At 57.6% G+C, this 26047-nt stretch overlaps 4 protein-coding genes across 4 annotated transcripts; 2 read left to right on the top strand and 2 right to left on the bottom strand.

Moving 5' to 3' along the window:
• Nucleotides 1-6404: 6404 nt before the first annotated feature.
• On the bottom strand, nt 6405-8646 carry VTJ83DRAFT_6540 (uncharacterized protein; the record flags this gene model as incomplete). The annotated part of the gene is made up of 3 exons (XM_071013263.1): nt 6405-6915; nt 6960-7509; nt 7596-8646. The coding sequence occupies 3 exons, from the start codon at nt 8644-8646 to the stop codon at nt 6405-6407; spliced, it is 2112 nt and encodes a 703-aa protein (XP_070864167.1).
• A 4614-nt stretch (nt 8647-13260) lies between these two features.
• Nucleotides 13261-13755, top strand: VTJ83DRAFT_6539 (uncharacterized protein; the record flags this gene model as incomplete). Its single annotated transcript, XM_071013261.1, has 1 exon — nt 13261-13755. The coding sequence occupies one exon, from the start codon at nt 13261-13263 to the stop codon at nt 13753-13755; it is 495 nt and encodes a 164-aa protein (XP_070864166.1).
• Nucleotides 13756-17530: 3775 nt separating this feature from the next.
• Nucleotides 17531-20637, top strand: VTJ83DRAFT_6538 (uncharacterized protein; the record flags this gene model as incomplete). The annotated part of the gene is made up of 3 exons (XM_071013260.1): nt 17531-17866; nt 17910-17959; nt 18018-20637. 3 exons carry the CDS (start codon nt 17531-17533, stop codon nt 20635-20637), a joined length of 3006 nt encoding a protein of 1001 aa, XP_070864165.1.
• A 1169-nt stretch (nt 20638-21806) lies between these two features.
• On the bottom strand, nt 21807-25667 carry VTJ83DRAFT_6537 (uncharacterized protein; the record flags this gene model as incomplete). Its single annotated transcript, XM_071013259.1, has 3 exons — nt 21807-22418; nt 22483-23785; nt 23926-25667. 3 exons carry the CDS (start codon nt 25665-25667, stop codon nt 21807-21809), a joined length of 3657 nt encoding a protein of 1218 aa, XP_070864164.1.
• Between the last annotated feature and the right edge of the window lie 380 nt (nt 25668-26047).

The following is a 26047-nucleotide window of genomic DNA, read 5'->3' as shown; positions in this document are numbered from 1 at the left end:
CTACCCTTCTCCGGAGACGCCTTGAACGACAAACGTCACAAATGGGAAGGAGAGCCGCTAGGCCTTCGCGGGGATGCTCGAACCGGCTTCTCGCAGGCTTTGTTTTGCTCTTTTTTTCTTTTTTACATGGGGACTCTCTTGAGTAACAAATCCCTGGAGAGCTGCTCTTTGTTTACTCAATCCATGAGACAGGAGGTGATACAATACAGCACAGCACAGTACATGTGTATCGTTCTATCATTTCTCACTTCTCACTCAATTATATATCCTCCTAGTGGCTTTCTCTGCCTTGTCCTATTTCTCTTCTGGAACGCACCCAAAACAAAGCCATTGCCTGCCCCGTCTCACGACGTTTCTGGAGGGAAAGCCCTGGTCAACCAAATTCCAAAGCTTACTCACACTCACGTATTCCCAACCTGGCAGTTTGGTGGTTTTGTATCACACTCATCAATAGACTGCATCTCCATCTTTGGTCCCGTATAGGGGACTGCCAGGCACTGTCTATTGCCCGGTGACGGGTTTGTCAATTTTATAATCAAAAAGGAAAAGCAAGAAAAGACTTTTTTTAGAAAAAGAAAAAAAGCCCAAAGCATCCATCATAGAAGCTATCTATCTACTCAACAAAGTTCACTTCTATCTGAGGCCCTGATGACCAAGAAACGCAGACGCGCCATCGCCGTGTGCTCGTCCCCTCGACATGATTATCTTGGGCTCCCAGACAGGGGCATGCCTTCCTACCAACGGCCTGTCCACAGAGTTATCCAGAGAATGGAAAAGACGTGGCGCTGAGCCGTCTTCCTCGTCGAGCGAGGACCTCCTGCATGCATCAAGGTGTGCTCCAGCTCGAGATGCCGCACTCATCCAGCCGCCGTCAAACGCGGGTGCTCCCGAACCGGCATCGCCCTTCGCCCACCCATCAGGCAGTTCATCTACGAACTTTTCTTGTAGCCAAGCTAGCCTCGAGAGCGATCAGGGTTCTGTTCAACCTTCAATTTGTCGCGCGGCCGGTGCTGGGGGGGGGGGGGGGGGAAGGCGCGGCGGATTACGTAGTCACGGCCCTAGAGGCATTTCAGGTACCTTAACCCACCGGTTAAGTTGCCCCCCTTGAATTCTTCCGGTCTTCCCCGTTTCTGGACGCCTTCTAGAAGCCATCGCTACGCTACCAACCCCCGTGGGCAGAAGCCGAGAACTGGAGCCGGCGAGGGTTCAATGATGCCCCCCCCCCCCCCCCCCCCCCTCACAACCTCCATGCCCTTCATCCCGCCACGTCATCATGGAACTTCCACGCCCTACCGCAGCCGTATTCAGCTGTGTTGTGGTCCTGGAACCAATTCGGGAGCCGGCTCCTCTGGTCCGGACCTTGGGAAGGAAAAAAAAAAAAAAAAAAAGAAACATGTAATCTTGGAAAATATCGGGACCCCATGTTTGACACCGTCGGGTGTATGCGATGCCGCCATGGCTCCGGGCCTCCCGCTTCTCGGTACCTCCGGACGGGTATGCGGTGCCGTTGCTACGCTCGACCATGCTGGGGCAGAGCAGGCTCTCGACGCTCTTTTTGCATGGATCCGATCGGCCAAAGTTCAACCCCGAGCGAGAAGGACGGGGGAAGAGGAAAACGAGCCCTGCCATGGCGGGGAAAATGGGTACCCGGGCCCAGCCGCAGCGTTCCTTAATTGTGCCCTAGCATTTTTGATGAATTGGCGGGTGGGCTCGAGGTATTATATTTCCACCGGGCACCATGGGGCTTATCGCTCGGAACCGAAGAAGTAGAGGTCCTTCGACTGGGACGGTCTGGGCAGCGCGTACTGAAGTTACCGTCCGTCACATTTTTCTTTTATTTTTTTTTTTTTTTTTTTTTTTGCAATGATCCATGCGAACATGATATCACCCTGGCGTTGTGTGAGGGAGATGAATGGATCATGGTCTCTTACGTAGGTGGCGGTGCGTGTGTGCGTGTGTGCGTGTGTGCGAGTCTATAATATGCTGTCAACGCAACAGGCGACACAACCAAGCCGCCTCTGTGCTGTGTGTTGTTCTTGTTGCTGAGGGAGCCGCGTGGTTGGTGACCGTTGCCCCCCCTCCCAGCCTCGTGTAAGCGCCGTCGGGGCTTCACCATAGTTGATTGGAGTACCAAACAGACCGAGCAGCGCATATGAAGGAACGCGGCATCCATCATAACAAACAGGCCGCCAATGTTGCATCAGAGGATCGTCCAGGAACGATCGCCAGCGACGCCCCCAGCCGCATCGACCACGAGGGCAGGCTTGACACCGAACCACCCCCGGTAGTAGTGACACCAACAAAGCGCATACGTACAGCATAGCAAGGACCCCTTGGCTCGCGCGTGCCTTTTTGTGTCTGCGTGCTTCTGTGATAATGGTGCCTTGCAGAGTAGCATTCCCGATTTTGCCGCCGCTCGGCTGCGGGAACTGTCATGTCATGCTGCCATGTTGCCCTGCTCGTCATGCCCGTCATCCAAGCAGCCGCTGCCGCGGGAAATGCCGCCGTTGGCTGATCCAAGTTCCCGTTCCCCTTGTTGCTCCATTCTCCCCTGTGGATACATGGATACACCACTACTCGGGGTATGCGTGAACCAAAGTTGGGTCAGCGTTGTTGGCGGCTGCGGCTGTTGGTCGTAGAGGTACCTAGTATTGGGGATGGTATTGGTGGGATGCTGAAAAAAAAAGAAAAAAAAGAAAAAAAAAAAAGTTGAACGTATTGGTCACTCAAGGCGCGACGAATGACAACAAACACCCTCAGACGGGTCGCAAAGATCGTATGTACCTACCTATTCGGTCCAAGAGTGCGTCCCGACCCATCTGTCGCTTACACGCTTGTCGCTTGACAGCTGTGCCGTGTTGTTTTGACTTGCGAGTCGAGTTCCTCCGAGGCCGTTTGTCCCCAGTACGTTCCGGAGCGCAGAAACCGACACATCCAAGCGACGTTACGATGGACCTGCCGGACCTGCCCTCCAACAGGTCATCCCACGTTGGGGCAAGCTCTGCAGCACCGTCTCAGGCGCTTGTCCGCGCAAGAATACTGCCCAAAGATGGGCCGTGTTACCGAAACGCGGGGTCATCGTGTTTTCACCCGACTTGACGATGCGGCACCTCGGCAACCCTCCCGGAGAGCATCTTTTTGGGTCTGCGTGCTCCATGTACAAGTAAGCGACAAGCGCAGGCGAGGGGATCTCCGAGGGCGGAGGTAACAGCGTATCCCGTGGATTGGGATTCAAGACCGGGACCAACCCAAGCAGCGTGGATAGGTAAGGGAGGTAGGCTTGCGGCCGACACAGGCACCAAGTTGGCCACCAACGTTACTTTAGTTGGTAGATCTACCTCGACAAACACCCAATGTCTGCAAGGCCATGTTCCTGTTGGTAGTACTGTGTATAGTAGGTAGCACTTGGACTCGATCTGGCATCCATACTAATATGCTGCGTATGCGCAGCACAGCACCGCATCCAGGCTCGGCGACCGCCTCCATCATCTCCCGCTGTCCCACGCTTCGTATGTATTGCGTATTGTGTAACGTACTGTAACATACAGGATGACAGCCCCGCTGGGCCGGCCGCTAGCAGCACACCCAGCTCCGAAACCGCGTGGCCCAGCCGACTTGCAGCGGCGCTTTCTTCTTCTTCTTCTTCACATCTCCGAGACGATCACTTTCCGCTTTCGTCAACCATGGCGGGCAGACGCAGAAGGTTGGCGATGCGTTGTGCTCCCCAAGGTCGAATGAAAAAAGCCTCCTCCTCCTCTCGCCCTCGTTGGGACACAAAAACAGACCCCTCGGTCGCGGCTCGGCAGCGGCAGCGGCTGGTTGATAAGCGCTGAGTGCCACTTCATATTCCCCCGTACTGGGTTAACTGCAGGACATTGGTGTGATCTGCAGGTACCAGCCCCCCCCCCCCCCCCCTCATCCTTGCATGCCTAGGCAGTGTACCTTATGTAGGGTAAATATGTATCACATGGCTCAGCTGCTGCTGTACTATACACACTCCGCAGTACATACGCAGTAGTCAGCCCACCTTGTGGCCGTGATGAGAATGGATGGATGGCCGGAAGAAAGCTTTCCTCCTGTTGCATATCCACTGCAGAGCCCCCGTTGCTTCAGAGCGTTGCTGCTGGCCCTTCCGAGGTCCGGGACCTTGTGTGTGAAAAATGCACCCTCGGCGGATCCTCTCCGGGGTCGTCTTGTTCGTAGCATTCAAGGCTCATCGGAAACTTGTCCGTCTTCGTCATGACTTGGTAAGACGACAAGACTCCACGGGGGCCTTGCCCACGTTCACGACCGAATCCTCAACCTGGGCATACCTCCGCGCCAAACCCGTGGATGACAAAGGCTGGGTCTCGCATGTACACGCGGGAACATAGGAAGCGACCCCGGGAGCTGATGGCGGCACTGCGCTGCGTGCTGCACCTCGCTGCTGCATCTCACCTCGCCTCACTTCCCATGGATCGTGGGAAGCCAGACAGATGTGGGAAATTGCCATGCTGCAGGGAAACAATATACCTGCGACAACCTTCGCCCAGGGCATGGCATGAGTGAGCCCATCCCGAGGGAGCCGATTCCCGATGCTGGTGTTGCTGCTGCAAGCCACATCGAAACTCGCACTCCGCTAGTCCGCTGTCGTTTGTACTGCGTATGCTACAGTAGACGTCTGCAAGCCGTACCCGGTACCTTGCACGGGAGGGGGGGGGGGGGTGGGGGGTTTGTCTCGGTACATATGCACAAAACGACAAGGTAAGCTCCGCAAAAAGCAAGGGATGGCAAGATTTCCACAGGACGCTATAGTCTTGCATCCCAACCACGTATGGATATTGTCACCTGTCGCATGCATCTGCGACGCTTCCATGTCTCGTCTCGATGAAAGCCGGAATACATACCTAGGTACCTGACCCTATTGTTTGTACTTTACTGTATGTACCATGAGAGGAGCCCAGAATGCCATCGCCGTTGTCGCCCCGGACACCTCATCCCTCGTCACGCTGCCATGGGCCGAGGGTTCCCAATGTCCACTTTTCTTTTTTTATTCCTTTTTTTGCCCTTCCCCCTTCCGCCCCCCCTCTCATTACGGAGCATGACGTGGCCTGATCACGGTCGTCACTGTCACCGTCGCCGTCGCCTCAACCATAACCGTCACACCATGGACACCGTGGTGGTGAAGTGAGCAGCAAGAAAACGCGCAGCATGGAACCCTGGGAAACCAAAAGACCACGAAACAACCCGAGGCAAGGGCATGTTGAGTCGTTATGACCGGGGGTTTCCTCTCGGTGTGAACGGCGAAGCGCCATCGACAACGGGAAATCGTCCGTGCCTTCTCACCTTCTTGCCCTTTCTAGGTTGTTTTCGGGGGGCTGTCCGTGGCGTTTCCAGGTTCCAGCTCCCCAGGCTTGTTGTCCTTCGATCCAGTCCTGACGGTTCGGGAACCCGAGCCTCAGTCAACGTGGACTGGATGCCGGGTTCCAGGGGTCCCCGGTCGCCCCACACATATCCCCACACCACAGGTCCCACTACGTACAAGAAGGCCCCACTGCCACAACCCCCAACCCACTCAATACCGCTCCACTTTCTGGATTTGGAAATCATTGTTTGGTGTTATCCATGTTGAGGTACTTTTATTGTTGTTTCTTCCGTGCCATCATCATCATCTCCTGGCACCATCGAGAGCCAGCACAACACCACCCTGTGCTCACGGTGAATCCTGGACTCAACGGGCGGTGCAACGAAAGACGGGAAAAAAAGCAAACCGAGGAACCGGGAAACCGGCCCTGACAACAAAACATACCCTGGGGCGAGGTTGGCCATCAGACAGTTGCGTTGAAATCCAAGCCTCGATTTTTGTATCCCATTTCTGCCGTCGTTTGCAAGTTGTTCCGCTTCCTATGGAGCTGCCGTTCTGCGAGAGAGGGAGGGAGGGAGAGAGAGAGAGATAGGTTAGAGAGAGAAACGAAAAAAGAAAAAAAAACCCAAACGCAAAAAGACACATGGAAAGTGAAGTGAAACGACAAACCACAAAATATGTGTAACAATACATATGACAGAACCATAAGAAATAAACTTGGTGATGGTAATACAGACCCAAAGGATAAACCAGAAAAGAAAACAAACCCAGGAATGTTATAATACACGGTAAAGTATACACCAGAGATACCGCAGAAAGGGTTCTGGAATCAACCCATCTTCGGCCGGAGACGCGGAGATGAACGTCTCCCCTCAGAGCAGACCAAGAAAAGGCAAAGCCAAAAAAAAAAAAAAAAAAAAAAAAAAAAAAAAAAAAAAACAGACCTCTCGCTCTGCAAAGAAATCCGAAGAATTGAAGCTCTCTCTCCCTGTCGTCCATGGCTGACGAACGGATTTGGAAGTCATGTCCATCCTTCCCCCTTGACGGCTCCTTTTCTTCTTCAGACGCCACGGTTGAGGACTTCTGATGACAATGGGCCACGGGCTGCTGGGGCCCCCGAATTCTTGCGCGGTGCTGCGGATGGCGAGGGAGATGATGCGTTTAGAGTCTGGCGTTGTGTTCGGTCCCTGGCCAGGGGGGGACGTTGGCTGGTGCGGATGGGCAGCGGCCCGTGTCGAAGAGCGAGTCGAATGGTCGACGGGCCCACGTTGTCGGAGACTCGCGCGTTCCCTTTCCAGGAATTGCTTGCCCTCTTTTTTCCCCCCTTCTCTGGCGTCTTTTGTCGCGGGGGGGTGTGGCCAGGGACAGGGCCAAGGACAGGCTGACAAAACCCCTGTCGCAACCCCTCGCAACGGTGCGAGAAATCGCTCCCAGGCTCGGGGCAATTGGACCTTACCGCAAAGGGAAACGAGGAAACCGTACCCAAAACCGCACCAAGTTTGGCCCGGTTCCGCGAGGCTGAAACATTCGCTGAAATTAGTAAGGCTCCGAGGTTACCGCCTGGCCGCTGGCTGAAGATCCTTGGACCCCACTTCCAGCACCGTTAAGCTATGACTCGGATGGTCGCGGAGAGCGCCTGTGTTCGTTTTCGCCAAACTGAGGTTGGTGGGGATGTTGCATTGCGTGGTCGTGTTGTTGCTGTTGTTGCGGAGGATGGTGTTGGCCTTGAGGCGCCACGGCTCGAGGGGATGGCGGGTGGTCCGACAACAGGGATGAAACCGAATGCGGGCCCATCCGACTGGACGGCGGGGCTTGCACGGGAGGAGAAGCGAGCGGCGGGCCCTGGGTTTGTTGATGTTGCTGATGGGACTGTTGAAGTGTCGAGGATGATGACGCCGGCTCGCCGCTGTCCCGCGCCGAGCTGGCCCCTGACGTGAGCATCGGCGACATTTCACGTCCAGGACCCGAGCTCTCGGCGCGCAGCCGACCAGCAGGTCCTGGCCGGTAGGATCCCAGGTCGCTCCGCTGCCTCGAGTGTCCCCTACGGCGCCCGGGGGGCGGATTGGCGATGTGCGCAAACGGTGGAGACCGCTGCCGAGGGGTCCCCGTCGCCGATGGCGCTGATGGCTGCGAGCCCGGCGCCTTTCGCTTCCGCGGCGATTCCCCTAATTGGCGGAAAGAGAAACCGGTCAGCGACCCCAGATCCTCGCCTCCGAACCCCTCGAGAGCTTTGATTGTGCTTTGGACGAACCTGAGGGTGTCGCCGGCTGATCAGCCGCGCTCCGTCCTCCTGAGGACTGCGTTGCCGGGGGCTGCCAGTGATGGAAGTAAATGGGCGATGCCTGTGTTTCTTGTTGCTGTTGCGGCTGCGGCTGGTTGAAGCCGAGGTGGGGGTTCGACGAGCCGCCCGGATGGCTGCTGTTGGGGCCGGAAAGGTGAGGTGCGCTGCCGAGGAGCGATCGTCCCGTCATCGGCCCCGGGACGCTTTGTCCCCTTGGCCTTGCCGGGGAGCCCGGATATCCCGAAGCGAACAGGTTCGAAGCTCCTGGTGCTGAGCCTGGAGTGGATGGAACACCGCTGCCGCCGGCAGAGGCTGGGTACTGTCCGTATGATGGGGCGTGCGAGTCTCGTCTCGAGGGTTCCGAAGAGACGCTTCCTGCAGGCAACAAGGCGGGCGCCGGCTGCCCTGACGTCTGTGCCGCCATGAACTGCTGCGCCCATTCCAGAGCCACTGGGGAGAGCGTGCTGCCTCCCATGCCGGCGAAGACGACGGGGACGAGGGGGGGTGGTATCCCGCCCTCCAGAGACGTCCTTAGGATCTCGGCCTCCATCTTCCTCTGCTCGAGGCGGAAGCTCTCCTGGCGCGTCCTTTCCTCTTCCTGTCGCGTCTTCTCCTCTTGCTGCCTGCGACGCTCCTCCTCGGCCTTGGCAGTGCACCAAGCTCTCAGGGACTCCTCGTTCCATGCTGGGCCTGGGGGCAGCTGCCCCAGACTCTGACCGTGGGTATGAGTCGGCGGCGGCGGGCCAAACGGGCCTCCTGAGAGGCTCGGCGGCGGTTGTGAAGGTCCGGACCCGGAAGGCGATTGGACGGGAGGCAGAGCCGCCGGCGGGGGCAGACGGCCAGGAGGCGCCGACATGAGCCGATCGGGCGGGTTGCCTGCCCCGTGGGTGGCAAGCGGCGGCTGCTGGCCCGGCTCCGGGTACGTCAGTGGCGGCGGAGATGGGCGGGAGGTGCTCGGCGGGGTTGGCAGGTCATGGACGGGCTGGTAGCCGTACTGCGCTGGCTTGGCGATGGTAAGCATCCTCGTAGATGAGAGAGCGGGAGAGGAAGACGGAGGATGTGACCGAGCAAGAAGAAGAGACGAAGGAATAAGTGGGAGAGACTTGTGTTAAAAGGTATCTCGGGGGTTGTCCGTGTTGTGGGGGTGATATACAGGGGGGGTGTGAAAGGTGCGTCGAGTTGAGGCTAGTCCAATGGATCGGACAGGTAAACTAACCGGGGGCCGGGGGTGGGGGGGGGGGGGTGGAAAGGGAGGGAAGCCCGGGACGGGAAAGGAAGAAGTAGAATCAACCTTGAGGGAAGACAAGCTGGATGTGGCGGCTAGTCCAGTGATGGTCGCAACGAAGGCAGCAGGCGGGGCGTGTGCGGTGATGAAACGTCCAAGTACTATGACAGAGTCCACCCAGATTTGGCCATTGGCGTGCTGCATGGAAATATAAGAGGTTTGCTGGGGTTGGATAAAGGCGGGGCCGGCCGATGGGTGGAGGGCAGCGCAAGAATGTCCCCAAGCCGGAGCAAGCGGCTGCTCCAGGACGGTACCCGACAGCACACACTACCTTTGGGGCCGAGCTAGCGTCAGGCCGGGAGAGGGGAGGACCCTTGGCTCTGTGCCTCCTGTAGCCCCCTTTTCCGGCGCCTCACCTCAACAGCGTACGCCTCGCTGTGGAGAGGCAGGGTTGTGGGTTGTGGATTTGATATGAAAGCAAAGGGTGGTTGGTGTAAGGCAGCAAGAAAGGGAGTGATTTAAGGTTATGAATTGGGAGTCGAAGACGAGCGGGGGACGAGACGGGACAGCCAGGAACGGAACGAGAGGGAAGGGCAGGCAATTTGTAAACCGGCCTCGTGGTCGACGGTTTAGGCAAGCAAACAAGCAACCAAGCGGGAAGATGTGGAGCAGAAGGCGCCCCAAGGTTCCCTAAGCTCTTCATTTAAAAGCGGCGCGTATGAGAACAGATTGGCGCAAGGGTTTCGGAGAAGTGGTTGAGCAGTGAACGAAACGGGTAGCGGAACACTCGAGACGGGAAGCCGGGGGTGATGATGGCAAGGAGGGAGGGAGGGAGGGAGGGAGGGGGGAGGGAGTAAGGAGTAAACAGACCGTCCTCTGACGCTCGGGGCCAGTCGATCAGCGGGATCACGACGACAGGAACATTGATGAGCGAGCATGCGGAGAGGAAACAAGAGCATGCGCCACGGGCCCGGACATCGAAAGAACAAAGCAAAACTTGGTGATCCGTCCGCTTGGACGCCCCGTTCGCCCTGATGCTCCGTACGTATTGTGCAGTACCGTACCGTACCATGACGTTACCGGGAATTCAGCGCCGATGGGACTGGGGACACAAGACGACACAACAGGTTAGGGGTGTGTGCGAATGTGGGGTCCTCATCCTGGCAACGGCCATGCCAGCCGGAGGGGAGCGAGACAGGGCTGGACCAGTCGCGTTTTTGCTCAGATGGGGGAGATGCAGAACAGGGTGGGTGGTGAGCCACTGTTTTTAGCACGCCGTTCTGGGCCCTGGTCAATCGGTTTGTGTCAGGGGGTGAGCCGTGTGACGAAGCACAGAACCACGGCGGGAGGTGGGATTCCTTGGGAGAATGAAAGAAAGAAACGCAGGGCTGATCCGCGTCTGGTGACGATGATGACAGGAGAAGGGAAATGGACAAACCAGCAAGGACCCCCCCTGGGCTTGAGGGCTTGAGGGCTCAAGGGGTGGGACTAAACGAACCGTTGCCGAGGACCGCAGCCGAGCAAAAAGATCGTGGAGCGTGGCTGCCGAGGAGGAGGGGCGGGCCTGCGGTTCTCCTCTGCCCAGGACTCAAAAAGCCAACTCTCTACTGCGTAGTTACATGGTGTATCTGCACAAACGGCCGGCTGCGAGGTGCCAGGCGAGGTACTGTTGGGGCTTCGACTGACTGGCGAACCAAGACCCCAAAGCTTCCAGGGGGGGCTAACATGGCAGAGCGAAGAGGCATTTGATGCTGGCCCAACGAGATCCAAGGCCGAGAGACGCACCTGAGAGGTAAGCCGAGGCCGTCTGGGTTCGAGCGCAGCATCGTGGCCAAGTTAGCCGCTTAGGACAGCAGGGCAGGCACATGAGTGGGCTGCAACCCACCTCCAGAGGAGCAGCCAGCCAGTGGGATGCCTCGTCGACCCTGTTGCAGGGACGGGGCGATCGAAGAGACAAGCGTGCTGCATGACCAACGGGTCGTGTACGTAGTGCTACGCTGTGTTGGGCTATTGGCGGCCACCCTGCAAGGCCGCGGGGAGATCGTGCTTGCGGGACGGGAACTGGGACCAAGGTCCTGGCGGTCCGAAGGTAACCAAGAACCCAAAGCGTCGGTCGGCCTCCTGCCGGTGCACATCTTGACCCGGCACGTCCTCTGATGGGAAGCGCCTTGAAGGGGGCTTCGCCGAGGAAGGATACGGCGCTTTGACATTGGATGTTATGCCGGCGTGGAGACAAGATGGGGAACTGCTGACGCAGGCGCGCAGCTCGAGCGATGATCCACACAAACAGACATGCGGTATGTTGCTAGCGAGCCGCGTCTTAGCTGGCAGATGCAGGGCAGACGCGGGGATATCTGTGAGCCTGTCTTTCTGCCGCAATGAGGCTGATGAGTGTTATCGTGCCGCAGCCCACAATACCGGGAGGTAGGCACGGCAGCGCCCAAAGACGGGGGGATTCAGGACACGATGAAGCGGGTAAAACGTTGGATCTGCAGCAGGCCGAGAGAAAAGAAGAGAGCGAGCGAGAAAGGGTGAGGCTAGGTACGGGCAAAGGACCGAGGCCGCCAAGCCCGGACTGGAATGAATGGCAATGGGAACCTATCGGAGGCGATCGAGGGGCGGCTCGAGCCCCGATGCTCAATGTCATGACCATTCCGCCCTCTTTCGATTCCCCCGTCCAAGACGTGCCGCTATCCCAACTGTATGTACAACCCGGCCAGCTGCGCACATGCTCAGCACACCGCCACGCTCGTCTCAATGCGCGCGGGGGGGTGGAGGGGGGGGACGGAGCTCGGTTCTGAGAGGATCTGCCGCCAACGGGGCCGATCGGTCTGATCGAACCGAACTCGCAGGAGGGTCCCACCGATCCGGCGGGCTTGGGTTCGGAACGCTGATTCATAGCGTCGATAGCGTCGTATGGTGCCTGACAAAAAAACGCCGGCACTTGGCTATAGCGAGGACGTGTTAAGGGTCGACAAGTCCGGGACAAACTAATTCAATGCAGTTGTTGAACCAGAATTGGATTTTTGTGGGCAAGAGACAAGTTTATTTTTCAAGGCAGGGGGTCCTCCTTCCATGTCAGGCAGGGTCCGTGCGTCAGACGCCAGGCGCCAGGGCTTCTCAACTCCCCAAGGCGGGCCAATCAGGTGTTATTGAATCCCCACCAGACACCGATCTGGCAACGACCGCCCAGCCTTAGCATGAACAACACCCAGACAGGATCTGCTGGGGGAACCGATTCGGAAGAAATCAATTGAAAGCCTACATGTCGTATCCTCTTGGCTGCAGAGACCAACCGGGACATGCCTTCCAGGCTGCCGACTTTGGATCGAGAAAAGAAAGGAAAAAAAAGGGGGAGGAGAAGTACGGAGGCCGCCATCACACCCAGCAAGGACCTGAGGGCTCGGAGGAAATCCGTCATCCTCCGGATGTTCGGGCATTTGTTCCGGCAACCCTGAACTGTTGACGGGGGGTGTGGGCATGGCTGTGTTACATTTCAGCGATCCAATTCAGCGATTCGCTGGTCCAAGCGTCACAAACCGAACACACGAGCTGCTTCACATATCGCTTCAAGTTGGTTTCTCCTTCATCGCAAGTTTGAGGACCGGACGAACCATGTCCGGAGGTATTGAGTGGTTGATTTTTTTTTTCTCATGGCTCCGCCGAGATGACCATGACTGTTTTACCAAGTTGCATTCGTCATATCTTGTTGCTTTCCGGTTGACACTCGACGAGCCCCGGGGGACCGTGGAACGCTACCCGAGCTGTAGTGTACACTACACAGTACAAGTACGTGTACGTGTACAGGTGTGTATCATCCCATGTCATGGCGTATTGGCGGTAACGAACGTTTAAGCGGTAACGAAAGGCTTGGCAAGTCGCTGAGGAGGCACAGCCTTCCAGAAATCAGAAGCCTGATCAGCTCTCCCCCTTGGGAGCGGCATAATCACGGGCAGATGACGACGGAAATTTTTGATTGTGCGAAAATCATCGGTTCATCCAAGCTCCAGCAAATTCGAGAAGCAAATATTCGACTTCAATGCATAAACAATAAACTCGAAATGTGGATTTTCCCGTGGCTCCGAGCCGGGTTATGCCGCCGTGTTACCGACACAAGATCGGGGCTGAATGTTTAGGCCGTTCCTGGGATCGTGGACTTTTGTCATTCTCATTTCATCTTCTCTTATCCACCACCACCATGCACGTCACCCTACGCCAACGCGTCAAACACATCAATACCAATGCAACGCAGCCGATATGCGTGGGAACCCGCCTGCTGGACAGTGAGTAGGTCGTGAGCGCTAACAGCAGGTTTCAAATTGGCCCACGGCGAGGGGAGGTCCCCCGGGGGCAACATCGCGGCGGCTCTCGTCGTATCATCCATCGCACCCAAGCACACCCTCCCAACGCATGCGGCCTGCAGCTTCTGCAGCCTCTGCAGCCATTGCGGCGTCTCCAGCGTGTGTGATCACTGTTGGAACTGAGGGCGATGGACATTCCGCGTCGTTTCGTTCGGTCAATCCCCCGTTCGTTTCCGGCGGGCATCCATCCATCCATCCATCCTGTCGTTACCAGGATTGCGGACCTGCGGGATGCTCATACACGAACACGTCGGATATTCGATTCAAAACAATCACCAGCACGCCTCAACAGGTTTCACCCCGCTCCAGCCTCTCCGCCATCGGAACCCGAGTCTTTGACGCTGTGGAGCAGACATGGCTCCAAACAGGATCGCTGCTGCTGATGCGGGGGATTGCTCCCCCTTCCCCTCCTAATAACATCAGATCGACAAGATTCGCAGCCGCTCCCTCCAAGAACCGTGCAAGACTTTGTGCTGAACAAATCCATAGAGACACCGCATTTGACGCCGCATGCGAGAATTTCCGAGGTGGTCCTGAGCCCTGACGCTCCTCTGCGGCACGACGAGCCCACGACTGCAGTCAGGCCAGCTGCGAGGAGTCTCGTGGCCAAACAAGGCAACCGCTGCAACCGTCACGAGCGTTGGCCACATGAGCTCTCGAAGGTCTGGTTTTCCTCCCGTGTAAGCCTCGGCCATTCTTCTCGAAACGGCAGTAAGAACCGGCTTCTTCGGCCCTTGATGCTGCGGTCCAACCTCCAACACCATCCTCGCCGTCATGTACCATGGCCATCCTAGCCTCTTTCTTGCTGTCGCACACTACCTGGGACAAGCGGCATGGTAGCGCGGATGGAAGCAAGCTCCTGCCACGCTTGTCTGCTTTTGCTGCTCATACTAGTAGTACTATATACCCGCATGGAGGCGCCACCGGCCTGTCATTCCCCGTGCTGAACTCTCTCCACCTCGCACCACATGCAGGGGAGGACATGCCATGCTTTGTGTGTGTTGATCTAGAGGCTTGCAGCCCATACATGCTCTAAAACCGCGGTCCATCCGCTTTCCGGTGCCCCAGACCACCAAGCTCCCTTCATAACCCGCCAAACACCCTCTGATTCTGCATCTAACCTGGGGTGTTGTCCTTACCAACGTCCCGGTCCCGTGCCACAGCAGAGTGGCCAGTAGACTGTCGACTCCCATCTGCGCCAACCGTGGGCTCCCGGAACATGGCATTCTGAAACACGGCCCCTGTCCCAAAGGCAGCAAGACTTGCGACCCGACCAGGAGATGCTGCCACGGCCCGATGTCACCACCCGGACTGCCCGCGAGCTTTCGGGACTCGCTTTGGCGCCTCTCGGAACAGAGCTTCACCGGGAGGGGAACTCGCTCGGCCGCCGCTGCGCTCCCCCGGGACCAGGCGGCCCAGAGGAGAGGGACAAGCTGGACTGCTGCGCACAAGAGGTGGGGAAAAGTACCCTGATCAAGTGACCCCTTTGGGCGTGTGTCTACGATGCCGCCTCTAGGAACACAAGTTCCTTGTTGACCTATATCGATCTCCTACTCGCAGGGTGTTTGTTGAGCAAGACTTCCTCGACAGCGTCGATGTCTGGGCACACCCATTGATCGAGGGGCCAAAAATAAAAAAAAAAGACTGCGCAGCAGCATTCCGTTGGTATTATTGGCCTGAAGATGCCACAGTATTGCTGTGCTAAAGCTGGGATCGCCCGCAAAGCCCACACGATGTGATCGGTCGTATCCATGGATCTTAGCCCGATCCTTCCAGTTCGATGCCAACCACCATCTCCAAAAAGCCGTACGACATGATATGTAGTGGCTGAGGCACAGCAAAACCCCTTCTGACATGAAAACGCCAGCCAGAGCAAGCTTTGTGTGTTGGAGCAGGGCCAGGCTTTTGGAAAAGTTCCTGTTGGGATTGGGAGAAGCGCCCCCTCCCAGAACTAAAGCACCGTGGCGTGTCAGCTCCTTGGGCATCGCGGCATCTGGCCCAGTACGGTGTATGTCCCTTCCAATGATCCGCATCGTGTTATTCTCCTGCGGCCCTGGGCCTCTATAGTTCGGAAGCCGACAGCGGGAGCGGACATAAGGGGGCTCTCCACGGTAAGCCAACCACACGGTGGTGCCATATCTCGATTCGCCTTCAGCCACCCTGACCTCCTCTCTCTCCCGCCCCCCCCCCCCCCCCAAAAGAAAAAAAAAATCGCTTTACAGTATTATCTCGCCCTCAGGGCCTTCGAGAAGGATCAAAAGGCGGTAAATCACAGGACTCCCGAGCTTCGGGAGTGAGCGTGCCACCACCTACCGCCACCTCTTCTTCATTGCCGGCATGGGCATGAAGCCACCATCGGACTGGATTCGCTGTGCTTCGGATGCTAGCAGTGTCCGAGGCAAGCCAGAATACTACGTAAATGGTGCCCGCAGCGGACAGGAACTGCTACCGCGCCCGTGGTAGTCTCCCCAAGCAACGACTCGGCCACTTGCGAGACCTGACCAGACGCGCCAAGCTATCTGTGCCATGTACGTACTGACCGCCTGGGCTGGCCACCTCGAGGCCACCACGCCATCCTGTTCCTTCTCTGCTGCATTCCCCGACCCGGCGTACCGTCAGCTTACACGTGTTGAGCACGGCCAGGCACATGGGCCACCAGGCATGGTGGTGGTATGGGGCATGAACCTAGGCATCCAAGGCAACACATCCCACGCATGTACAGTTCTCTCAACTCTTTCTCATCCTCGGCACCGTCTCCCAAAACGGCCCAACCAGCCTTCTTTGCGCTCACCTGCTTGACGCTTGCAACACGGGACAGATCGTTGCATAACAAATAGAGCAGCACGCCTGTCGATCTCCCTCCAAACAAAACAAAAAAAAAAAAAAAAACCTCCCGCACCCGCAGATTGGGGCAGAGCAACACCATGTTTGGCGGAGTGACTTGTTCTGAATCGTTTCGCCGCGGCGTACACTGCCCCCTCCTTCCCCTCTCTGGCGGCAGAGGTTTCGTTCACCCATCGAAACCATCCTCGCTCGACCGAGAGACTTGTTGTTCATCCACATGAGGTGACGGGAAACCAGTAGTTTTGGAAACATCAAACTCAGATCCTCCCTGCGAACCCCTTTCCCCCTCCTCCTCATGACTCTTTTGGAACATGCTCATGCCGTCTCCCCCGCCGCGGGGCCCGAAGATCAATCATATACCGGCACATCAAACCCCCCCCCCCCCCCCCCCGCGCGCGCCCCAACCCAAACACATGGCTGTACTTGACCCTCTGGTTCCTGAGCACCATTCTCTGGCGTAGGGGGTTGGGTTTGGTTTGGTTGAGTTTGAGGTTCCCGGGACCCGGTCCCCGGTCCGAGGCTGGCGGGTTACATTGAGCCGAGCGCCGTGGGTGTTTGGTTTCCGAAGCCAAATCGCTCCTGGCAATCGCGGTCAATCGGGAGTCCGGGTCTGCGTGAAAGGTCAAACCAAAAAACAAGAACCAAAATAGCACGGCTCGGGTTTCTTTTCGAGCTGCTTCGCCCTCCCCGATACCGTATGTTGGCAGGGTTTGGGACCCAACCCGCGGTGCGGATCATAACAAGGGCCCGGTGGTAACGTAGAAACAACACGAGCGGTGCCGGAACGACATCAGGCTGTTCCTCTCTTTTATGTTTGTATTGCCCTGCGTCGTTCGATGTCATTTCGCAGGATGCTGGCACATGCGGTCATTCCCGCAGCAAAGCACGGGATCCCGTCCACTCTCCCCCTACGTAGGGACGCTTGCAAGAGTAGGATTCCGCCGGGGAGAGCGGACGACTTGTGCTGGGCAGGGCTCTCATCCACGGCGCAAAACAGGTGCCGAGATGTCTTGAAGGCTCCATGTTGTTGGCGGACAGGTAGTTGCTGGGAACAAGAGTCCAAGATACCTTCAGGTAGTCCGGCATGCCCCTAGCTTGAGAGGCATACGCATGACCATCGCAATCCTCGCGCGTTTGCAAAGTGTTTGCTAGCAGCCGCTCTTGCACTCCCACGCTCTGGCATTACACCGCCTCCTCGAGCATTGGCTTTCACAACGCTTTGAAGGTTGCAAGGCTGAGGCGTTTCTCGTCGGGCACACATGCAGCAGGATCGGGCCTCCAGGTGAGACCCCTCATTTCAACCGCAGCCTCGCCACATCACTTCCTCCTCCTCCTCCTCCTCCTCCTCCTCCTCCTCCTCCTCCTCCTTCTCCTCCTCCTTCTGCCTCAGCTCCAGGTGACAGTTGACGCCCAAGGGTAGCCGCTAAGGAGACATCTGAATCACCGGCTCAGAACCTGCAAGGCAGCGGGCAGCGATGGAACCTGCCACGGCTGTTGGGTTCGCCGCGTCCATTGTGACATTTATCGACTTTTCACACAAACTCATCACCGGCACACTCCAAGTGATCAACGCTGGCTCGACAACGGAAAACGAACACTGGGGAAAAGTGACCAAAGAACTGCAGAACGTCACCACCGCGCTGGAGGTCGACTTCCTGGAGCAGTCCGAACATGTAACTGCCTTGAAAAGCCTGGCCGCCGACTGCAAAAAGCTATCGGAAAAACTCCAGAAAGCTCCAGAAGTTGACCGCCCAGCCAGATCCCAGAACGTCCACGGTTTCCAGGAGGGACGCCGTCAGGGTGGCCCTTCGGTCCGTTTCCAAGAAGGGGGAGGTTGAAACGCTGATGGCTCAGCTTCGGGAGTGCCGCTCCGAGATTCTCACTCGCCTTTCTCTCATCCTGAAGTACGCCCCCCCTACGTAGGAGCCGAGCGAGGGTAAATCCATGCTGACCAGAAAACAGTGAGCGACAGCTTTCCACTTCGGTTCAAATCGCCAGCCTCGGAGAGCATATTGATGTCATCCGTTCCAACGTTGACGACCTGAAGAGGCTCCAAGAAAGCCTATCGGCATTTGCCAAAGAAATCCTGGGCGGCGCGAGCGCGTTGGGTGACAAAGTCCAAAAGCATGTCGACGAACTCTGCGCCAAAGTCCAGCAGTTGCTTGATGCGACACGTCCGCCGACCCCGGAGACAAGAGTCTTGCGGCAACTATACTTTGAAGAGATGTTTGCTCGAGAAGACGAGATTTCAACCGCTGCTGATGGAACCTTTCGGTGGATTCTTGATGACACCAATGTCACAGGTTATGATTCTGATGATAAAATCAGCGACTCTAGCCAGTACATCGCCGTTGACGTTCATGCGCGTTATCTCCAGAACAAAGCGCGGGCTCTCCAGGCAGAAGCGCGGGAATCTCTCCTCCGCTGGCTCGCTGAAGAAAACGGCATTTTCCACATCTTAGGGAAGGCGGGATCAGGAAAGTCGACATTGATGAAGCTGATCGCCGGTCATGCGCGAACCCAAGAGCAGCTGAAAAGATGGGCCGGTCACAAACATCTCATTTTTGCTCCATTCTTCGCATGGAGGACCGGAGCTAAGAAACAGCACTCCCTTGATGGGCTTTATCGGTTCATGCTATTCGCTGTCCTCGTGCGCCGTATGGATCTGATCCCCCTCGTCTTCCCCGACGCAACAATGGCCTTCTCGGTAACTCCATGCGAACCGTATATCGACCAGAACCACTTTCGGCCTCTCAAGCTTGACGCGGCTCTAAGGAGGCTTGCTTCTCTCAGCTCCGCCAAAGGAATTCGCATCTGTTTCTTGATTGACGGCCTGGACGAATTCGAGAATGATATTACGCAACGGCACAGCTACGCAGATCTCTGCGAAAAGCTACGGCTGTGGGCTCAAGGAAGCGATGTCAAATTCCTCGTCAGCTCTCGCCCAGAAACAGACTTCAAGACGCTCGCCCCGGAGAGGCTACAAGTCCATCTCCACCATCTCACCGAACCTGACATCGGAAGGATGGCGCTGAACATGTTCAAGAAGCATGACACGTTCCAACATGTAAAGCCCTACTATCGATCCTTGGTGGATGAGATAGTGATCAAAGCAGAGGGAGTCTTCATGTGGGTTCTTCTTATGACAAGAGAGCTTTGCAACCTGGCCGCAGCCGGCGAAGATGAGAGGACGCTACGCAACCTTCTCGATCGGAATCCAGGTCTGGATACCCTGTACAACGAACTCATTGAGTCAATCAATCCGATTCACCGGGACACGGTGTATCAGATGCTCCTATGGGCCATCATCGCCCGCCGCCGCGGAACGAGGTGTTCTACCTTCAGCATGTCTTGGATCGGCCAACTTTTCGATGACCCAGACTTCCCAATGCCCAGCACAATCGATCTATCAAATCAAGAGAGCGAGAGACGGCTCAGGCTGGGGGATTATCGAGTCAGTTTGACAAAAGGGCTTCTCGAGACTTCGGGCAATGACTTCCCAAAGGTGGACTTCATTCACCGTACCGCCTACGACTTTTTACAGCAGAGCCTACAAGTTCGCCAGATACGCTCCAAATACCCGAACTTGAACGAGCATTTCCTAATGGCCAAGGACCAGCTCGCCCATCTTTCGTTCCTTAATAGTACCATTCCTAGGGATAGTTCCCTGATCGGCTTGGCAGCCAATCTAAACGACCTTGAGGCCTGGAACAATAGTACGAAGGAGAGATATCAGTGTCTTGACGCCATGGAACGCATCACTCCGTATCTTCAGGGTTGGTGGTATTTAATATTGCTTAATCGTACTCTATTGAATACGACCGAAAATTTAATCGCCAATGCGAAACCATCACCTTGTCACCATCTGCTCTGGGTCGCTTTCGAAATTCGTGGCTCCACCGAATACCTACAACGCAGACTCGAGGATACACCAGAAGCAATACACTCAAATGACGGCGAGCGGTCTCTCTCGCTCGCGGCTATTCTGTCTCAAAGTCCGTGTGTTGCCACGGTCCAATATCTCTTGGAGAAGGGTGCGTCACCAAACGAGGAAGCCGTATGTTTTCACAGTCCTTTATATTATGAATTGTCGAAAGACCCAGAGTTTTCCTGGGGGTCTAAGGAATCGGTCTGGACTATCTTCTGTTTGTTCTTCGCGGGACAGATTATCTACAGCTCCGAGTTTGAGGCTATGGAAGACTTCCATCGGAAGAAATACGGGCCCATATTAGAGCTGTTTCTGAAGACGGGCGCAGTCGATCCGAATGCCTACTTCAAGCTTCGAGCAGGGGATATAGATTACCCTACCCATGTTGTTTCTCTGAAAGATTTGGTCAAGCAGCTCTTCCATGAAAATCCCACCTTTTGGGAAGAATTGTTCAGTAAATGTCAGAAGGGAACAAGCAGCAGCGTACAACAAAGATGGCTCTCCCGCCGGGAAGGATTGCTGCCGTACAGGCTGGGGATGAGGCCTTCAGTTTCAAGTAGCTTCGGGGGTGTTAAAACTCGATTTTATCTTCAATCTGTAGTGGTTGAGGGCAGGGAATTTCGGCCACGCGACACGTGGGTACGGATAATATAGGTACCACGGCTGCAGCTGGGAGAGGTGTATATGTACATGTATTCGCGGCGACAACACTAGCAGCATAATAGACCGGCCATTCAACACAGGGGCTTTCGTTGCGTCGGGGTGCTTGGGGTGGCGTAGATACAGCATCTTGTATCTCTCCTTCAGTCTTCCCTCTACAATCTCCGCCTCTTCCTCGTGACCCCGAAAGCACCATCTCTGAGACACAAATGCGACCCGTGCCTTGCCGCAGCCATCCACCATAAAGTTGCGCTGTCGAGAGTGCTCTTCAGCAGCCACCAAGCATGCAACCCCTGACATACCTTAGGATAATTAGAGGAAAAGAACAACAGGGTAGAAGGAGGCAAGGTACGAAGTAGGGAAACGATTTTCTTTTCTTTTCTTTTCTTTGTTTTTTTCTTTTTCTAAAAAAGGAGCGACGTCCTTCCACTCATGGATTTATCCCATCAGGACCGTACAAACGGCATTACGTCATTACGTTGAACCCATTCACCATTCCGCGTCCCCAAGCAGGTTCTAAGACAAGGTGAACAAGTACCTATAGTAGGTAAAGAAGAAGGGCCTGTTGCCCAGCGTAAAAAAAAAAAAAAAAAGAAAAAGGTATCAATGTGTGGGGTGTAAGCTCAAGAGTATTGGGGGTGGGTGTAGAATGAATAGATAAATAATGGGCATTAGAAGCAGAAGGATACGTAGAGGATTCCTAGGGACGGAGAGCATGGACAGAAGAAAGGGGGTATCAGACTCTCTGCGGACAAAGGCCAGAGAAGAAAGAACAAACCGTCAGAGTAGAAGAATCCACCAGAGTACAGACGGCCAACCAAGCTAACAGGCAAGGGGGGAATAAGGCGGAAAGAAGCGCAAAAGAAAGAATCCGGCTCCAAAGCCAAGCCCACCAAAACACGCAATCGCATCCTTGGCTGCGCCTTTTCCAGACCCAGCCCGACCCGACCAAGCAAGCCCGACACCATGGGCCTGTTCATGCATGCCACCGGGCGAAGGGAAGAGAAGAAAACAATACAAGCAAAAAGGCCGAGGGTAAAGCAAGGAGCGGGACTTGTGAGGACCAAAGGCGCTGAACCAGAGGTCCAACTCGTGCCCACCACAAACCATGAACCAGAGCAGCGGGGATCCGAAGAGAGGGCATCAACCCCAGACAAGCGGCCCTAAGCCCCCGTCGCGGCGTCCTTCTTCTCCTTGTCCCTGTTGTTCTCCCTATCCTTCTCCTTACCCTTGTCCTTTTCCCGATCTTTATCCCTTTCCCACAACCTCCCGATCCCCCTCCCCTTCTCCTTCTCCTTTTCCCGAGGCTGCTGCTCCCGGCCCCGCTCCCACAGCCTCCCCCCCCGCTTTCTCTCCTGATGCCGCCTCCACTCCGCCTTGGCGACATTCATCAGCAGGTCCTCGTCGCGCACCGGGATCCACGCCGTCAAAGTCTTCATGGCGCTCTCGAAGTCCGCGTCGAGCAGCACGTCGCGGAGGGCATGGATGAGGGCGGCAGCGGTGGCGTGGAGGATGTCGAGGCCCTTCGGGGGCTGCGAGGCCGAGGACGGAGTGCGGCTTTCGGCCTCGCGGCTGTCGGGGTTGGATGGCTCGGCGGGGTTCGTCGAGGACGACGGCTGGGAGGGCGGGGAGAAGGAGGAGGAGTCGGGCGGACAGTCGCCGAGCAGCATAAAGACGTCCCAGACGCGGAGCTGGGCCGGGAAGGGGATGGAGAGGTTGAAGAGGGTCAGGTACCAGCGCGTGCCGTAGACGGTGGCGTCGATGGCGAGCTCGTTCTGCAGACGTGGTCAGTTTTGCTGTTCTGCCAAAAGGGGGAAAAGATGCGAACAAGAGACGTACCAGCTTGGCCGCGACATCCCTCGCCGCGCCGCCGAGCCAGTGCTTTTCGAAATCCGCCAACGCGCCCATCAGGCCGGCGAATCCCGGCTGGTACAGCGTCTCCAGGCCGCGGTACCGCCACAGGCGAACCATCATGACAAACGCCCTCTCCTCATCAAAGTAGCACAGCAAGGTGGCCGCTAGCGAGGCCATGCCCTGCACATACCCCGTCGCGGGAAAGTAGAGCGAGATGGCATGCAAGACGCGAAACAGCAGCCGCTGGCCCCCACGATAACGGCGGCGGAACATGATGTGGCCGCTCACGGTCCTCGGCACGTCCAGGTCGATCTGCACGTCGTCGGGGGACGCCACCCCCTGCAGGCGGCGGAACTCTGCTATGAGGAAGTCCTCGGTTTCGTGGCTGCCGTGAGCGCGGGCGCTGGCCGAGAGGAACGAGTACCAGGCGGCGGAGCGCCAGCAGTCGGGAATGCCCTTCCAGGTGCGGTCGATGAGCTTGGGCGAGGTGGTGTCAAACGTGTACGATAGGCCCTCGAGAGGGGACACCACGGCCCCGGGCGCTGGTTGGGTGTTGGTGGTGGAGAAGGACGACAGAGAGGATGTGTGCGCGTGCCTGCCGCCGGCAGCAGTAGCAGCAGCAGCAGCAGCAGCAGAAGCGGGAGCGACCGCTTTGTTGACCGGGATAGCCATCTTACGCCACTTCTCGGAGCGCTCGGCCTCCTTGCGCTTCTGGGCCTCGAGCAGCTTGCTCATCTTTTCGTCGTCGTTGAACCCCGCCAGTCCGGCCTGCAGCGAGAGCATCTCGGAGGCCCCGTCCAGCCAGCGGCGATCGCGGTTATGGGTCAAACGGTTCGTGGCAGAGCGGATGGACGAGTGGGTGGAGCGGCGCGACACGGACGACAGCTCCGAGGTGTACGTGTTGAGCGAGCGGGCCGACACCTTGCGGCTCGGGGGGCGGATGAAGCCGCCGGGAAGCGACGAAGAGTGCGACGTGGACGGGCGCTTCGTCAGGACGTTGCGCTTGCGGGCCGTGACCAAGGGCGAGGGGCCGGCAGCCGCCGAGCCGGCGCGCGAGACGGGACGCTTCGGGGTGATGAAGCCATAGCGGTCCACCTCGACGCCGTCGAGGTCGGCCCAGTCCTCGATGCCGCCGGCTGGCTCGTAATCTCTCCTCAGCCGGCTATCTCGTAGGGGAGACAAGGAAAGTGCCGAACGTGGCGTAATAGTTGAGGGGTGGGGGTGCAGAGCGTCGCCGTTGATGGCTGTTGCGTCCGATGGTGAAGGAAGATCGAGGCGGCGGGAAGACCTGTCAAGAGTCCAAGAATCCAGGGTATCAGCAAGGCATTGTCCAAGACGCATGAGAGAGAGAGAGAAAAAAAAAAAAAAAAGAGAGAGAAGACACAAGAGGCCAAATCACTAGCCAGAAAGACGCAAGGAAAACCGTACACGCAGTTCTCTTCCTCGTCGGACGGAACCTCAGCGGTGGGCTCGAGGCGTTCGACAAACGAGAGGCGAGCGCCATCTTCCCAATTCAGGTCGTCGCCAGATTCATAGAGCGATCTCACCTTTTGTGATTCCCTCTCTACGTCCATGGACGAGACGCGAATGCTTGGGACGGACGGCGCAGGCGCGTCGGCCAGGACGGGAGCCGGAGCGTCTGCAGGGCCGTCATGGTGAGAGTTGATGGCGGGCGTGGGATGCGCTTCTTGGATGCCGGGGCCGTCAGGCGGTTGCATGGCCATGGCGGCAGCCGAGGAGGAGGAGTAGGAGGAGGAGGAGGAGGAGGGGGGGAACGAGATCGGCGGCGGGTTTTTGCGGCGATCGCTGTCTTGGTGGCTGGGGGGGTCGGCGCCGTCGTTGCTGCTGCTGCTGCTGTTGTTGTGATTGTCGCGATCGGGAACTGGCTGCTTCTTCCGCTTCCCGCCCAGCAGCATGAGGCTCCCCCGGTGCGAAAACGACACGTTGCCCACGTCGTCCCAGAGGCTATCGTCTGGGATGCGAGTCGTGATGGGGGAAAACGACGGGGAGCTGGACCCGCTGGCGTTGCTGGCGTTGCTGGCAGCAGTACCCGTGGGGGGCGGACCTGGAGACGATGGGAAAGGGGGCTGGTCGGCGTGAGGCTGGCCCCTGTCGACAGCTGCTGCTGCGGAGTGGGAACCCCCGGCTTCGAGATCCGCCGGCGGTGGGGCCACCAACCGGAGCGGAGGCTGGAGCTTGGGGCTGGCCGGCGATTCGTCGGGACCTTGTCCCGAGCCCCGCTCTGGAGCAGGGGGTAACGTCGGTGGCGCACCCGCCTCGACCGCCACAGGTCCGGTTGTTCGTGGAGCGTTGCCAAGAATTGGCTGCTGCTGTTGCTGCTGCTTATTCTTCTTCTGCAGCTTCTTGGGAGAGGCTTCTTTCACGCTGGGCTTGGCGCTGAGGCTCAACGAGATCTTGCGCGCTTTCGAGAGTGACCGGGTGGGCGTCACGGCTTGCGGGGGTTGCTGCGCTTGCGCTTCCTCGACGCGCTGCGTGGTGGAGACCCTCGGCCGTTGCGGTTGCGGTTGTGGTGTTGTTGGTACGGTCGCGGCCGTCGCTGCAGGCGGATTGTCCACCCGGGGCCGAGGGAGGTGGCTGGCCATGGGCTGCTGCTGCTGCGGTTGCGTCTCGTCGTGGGAATAGACCCAAGGCGTGTCGCAGGAGTCATCCAGCATCTTGTGCCGGGTCAGATCTTCGGCCCCCTCTTCGCGGAGCGTGGTTGTCGACACCGTCGGGGCACCCGAGTCGCGTCTCCTTGGGTCGTGCTCCGCCTCGGAGGGCTCTCTTCGCTGGTTGCGAAACAACGGGTGTTCTTCCTGCGGTGGCGGCACGGGCGGCAATGACGTCAGCAACAACAGGCCCCGCGGAGGGCCCACCGTGACGGGGCTCGAAGGGGCGGTGGTTGAGGTGTACGAGGTGAGGAGCGGCAACGAGGTGGTGACGGTCGTTGTCCTTGTTGCCGCCGTCGTTGTCGTCGTCGTTGTCGTCTCGGCCGAGAGGCCGCGTGTGAGCCGGCGAGGGTTTCGCGGCGGAGGGATGGGGATCGGGGGCTCGGCCTGCTTTGTCTGCTCGTATCGAAGCGCCACAAGCCCCGTGTCGTCTCGGAAGGGAGTTAGACGGTGTGTTTCCGGCCTGCTCCGGCGCAAGCTGCCGAATCTTGGAGGAGCCATGATGGTTTGTTGAGCCAGTGGATGATGGCGGGGGTGGGAGGGGGGTGAGGACGCGCCAGCCAGGGTGGCTGAGAGTCGTGCGTTGATCTGTTCCCTTGTCCTCGCCCGAACGTCTCGGTCCACTCGAGCTCCTCCGTGTTCCCGGCGGTTCAAAGAGCGCAATGCAAAGCAAGCGTGGCGAGAGACGAGGCCGCTGGATCTCTCAAAAAGGGAGGGCCTGCGAGGTCTAGGCCTCCCGCGTGTTCCACATGCGACGCTCGACCAGGTCTGACCAAGCCTGGGTGTTCCTGAGGAGGCGCGTCATGCGCTTTCAAGCCGTCCGATCCCGTGTGCGGTGAGGTGAGCGATGCCGCGGTCTTGTTCCACGGCCGCGCCAAACT

The sequence above is a fragment of the Remersonia thermophila genome, chromosome 6 (assembly GCF_042764415.1).
Source record: "Remersonia thermophila strain ATCC 22073 chromosome 6, whole genome shotgun sequence".
Taxonomy (NCBI): Eukaryota; Fungi; Ascomycota; class Sordariomycetes; order Sordariales; family Chaetomiaceae; genus Remersonia; species Remersonia thermophila.
Note: the sequence above shows the minus strand (reverse complement) of the source record. Positions and strands in the feature narration are given on the sequence as shown.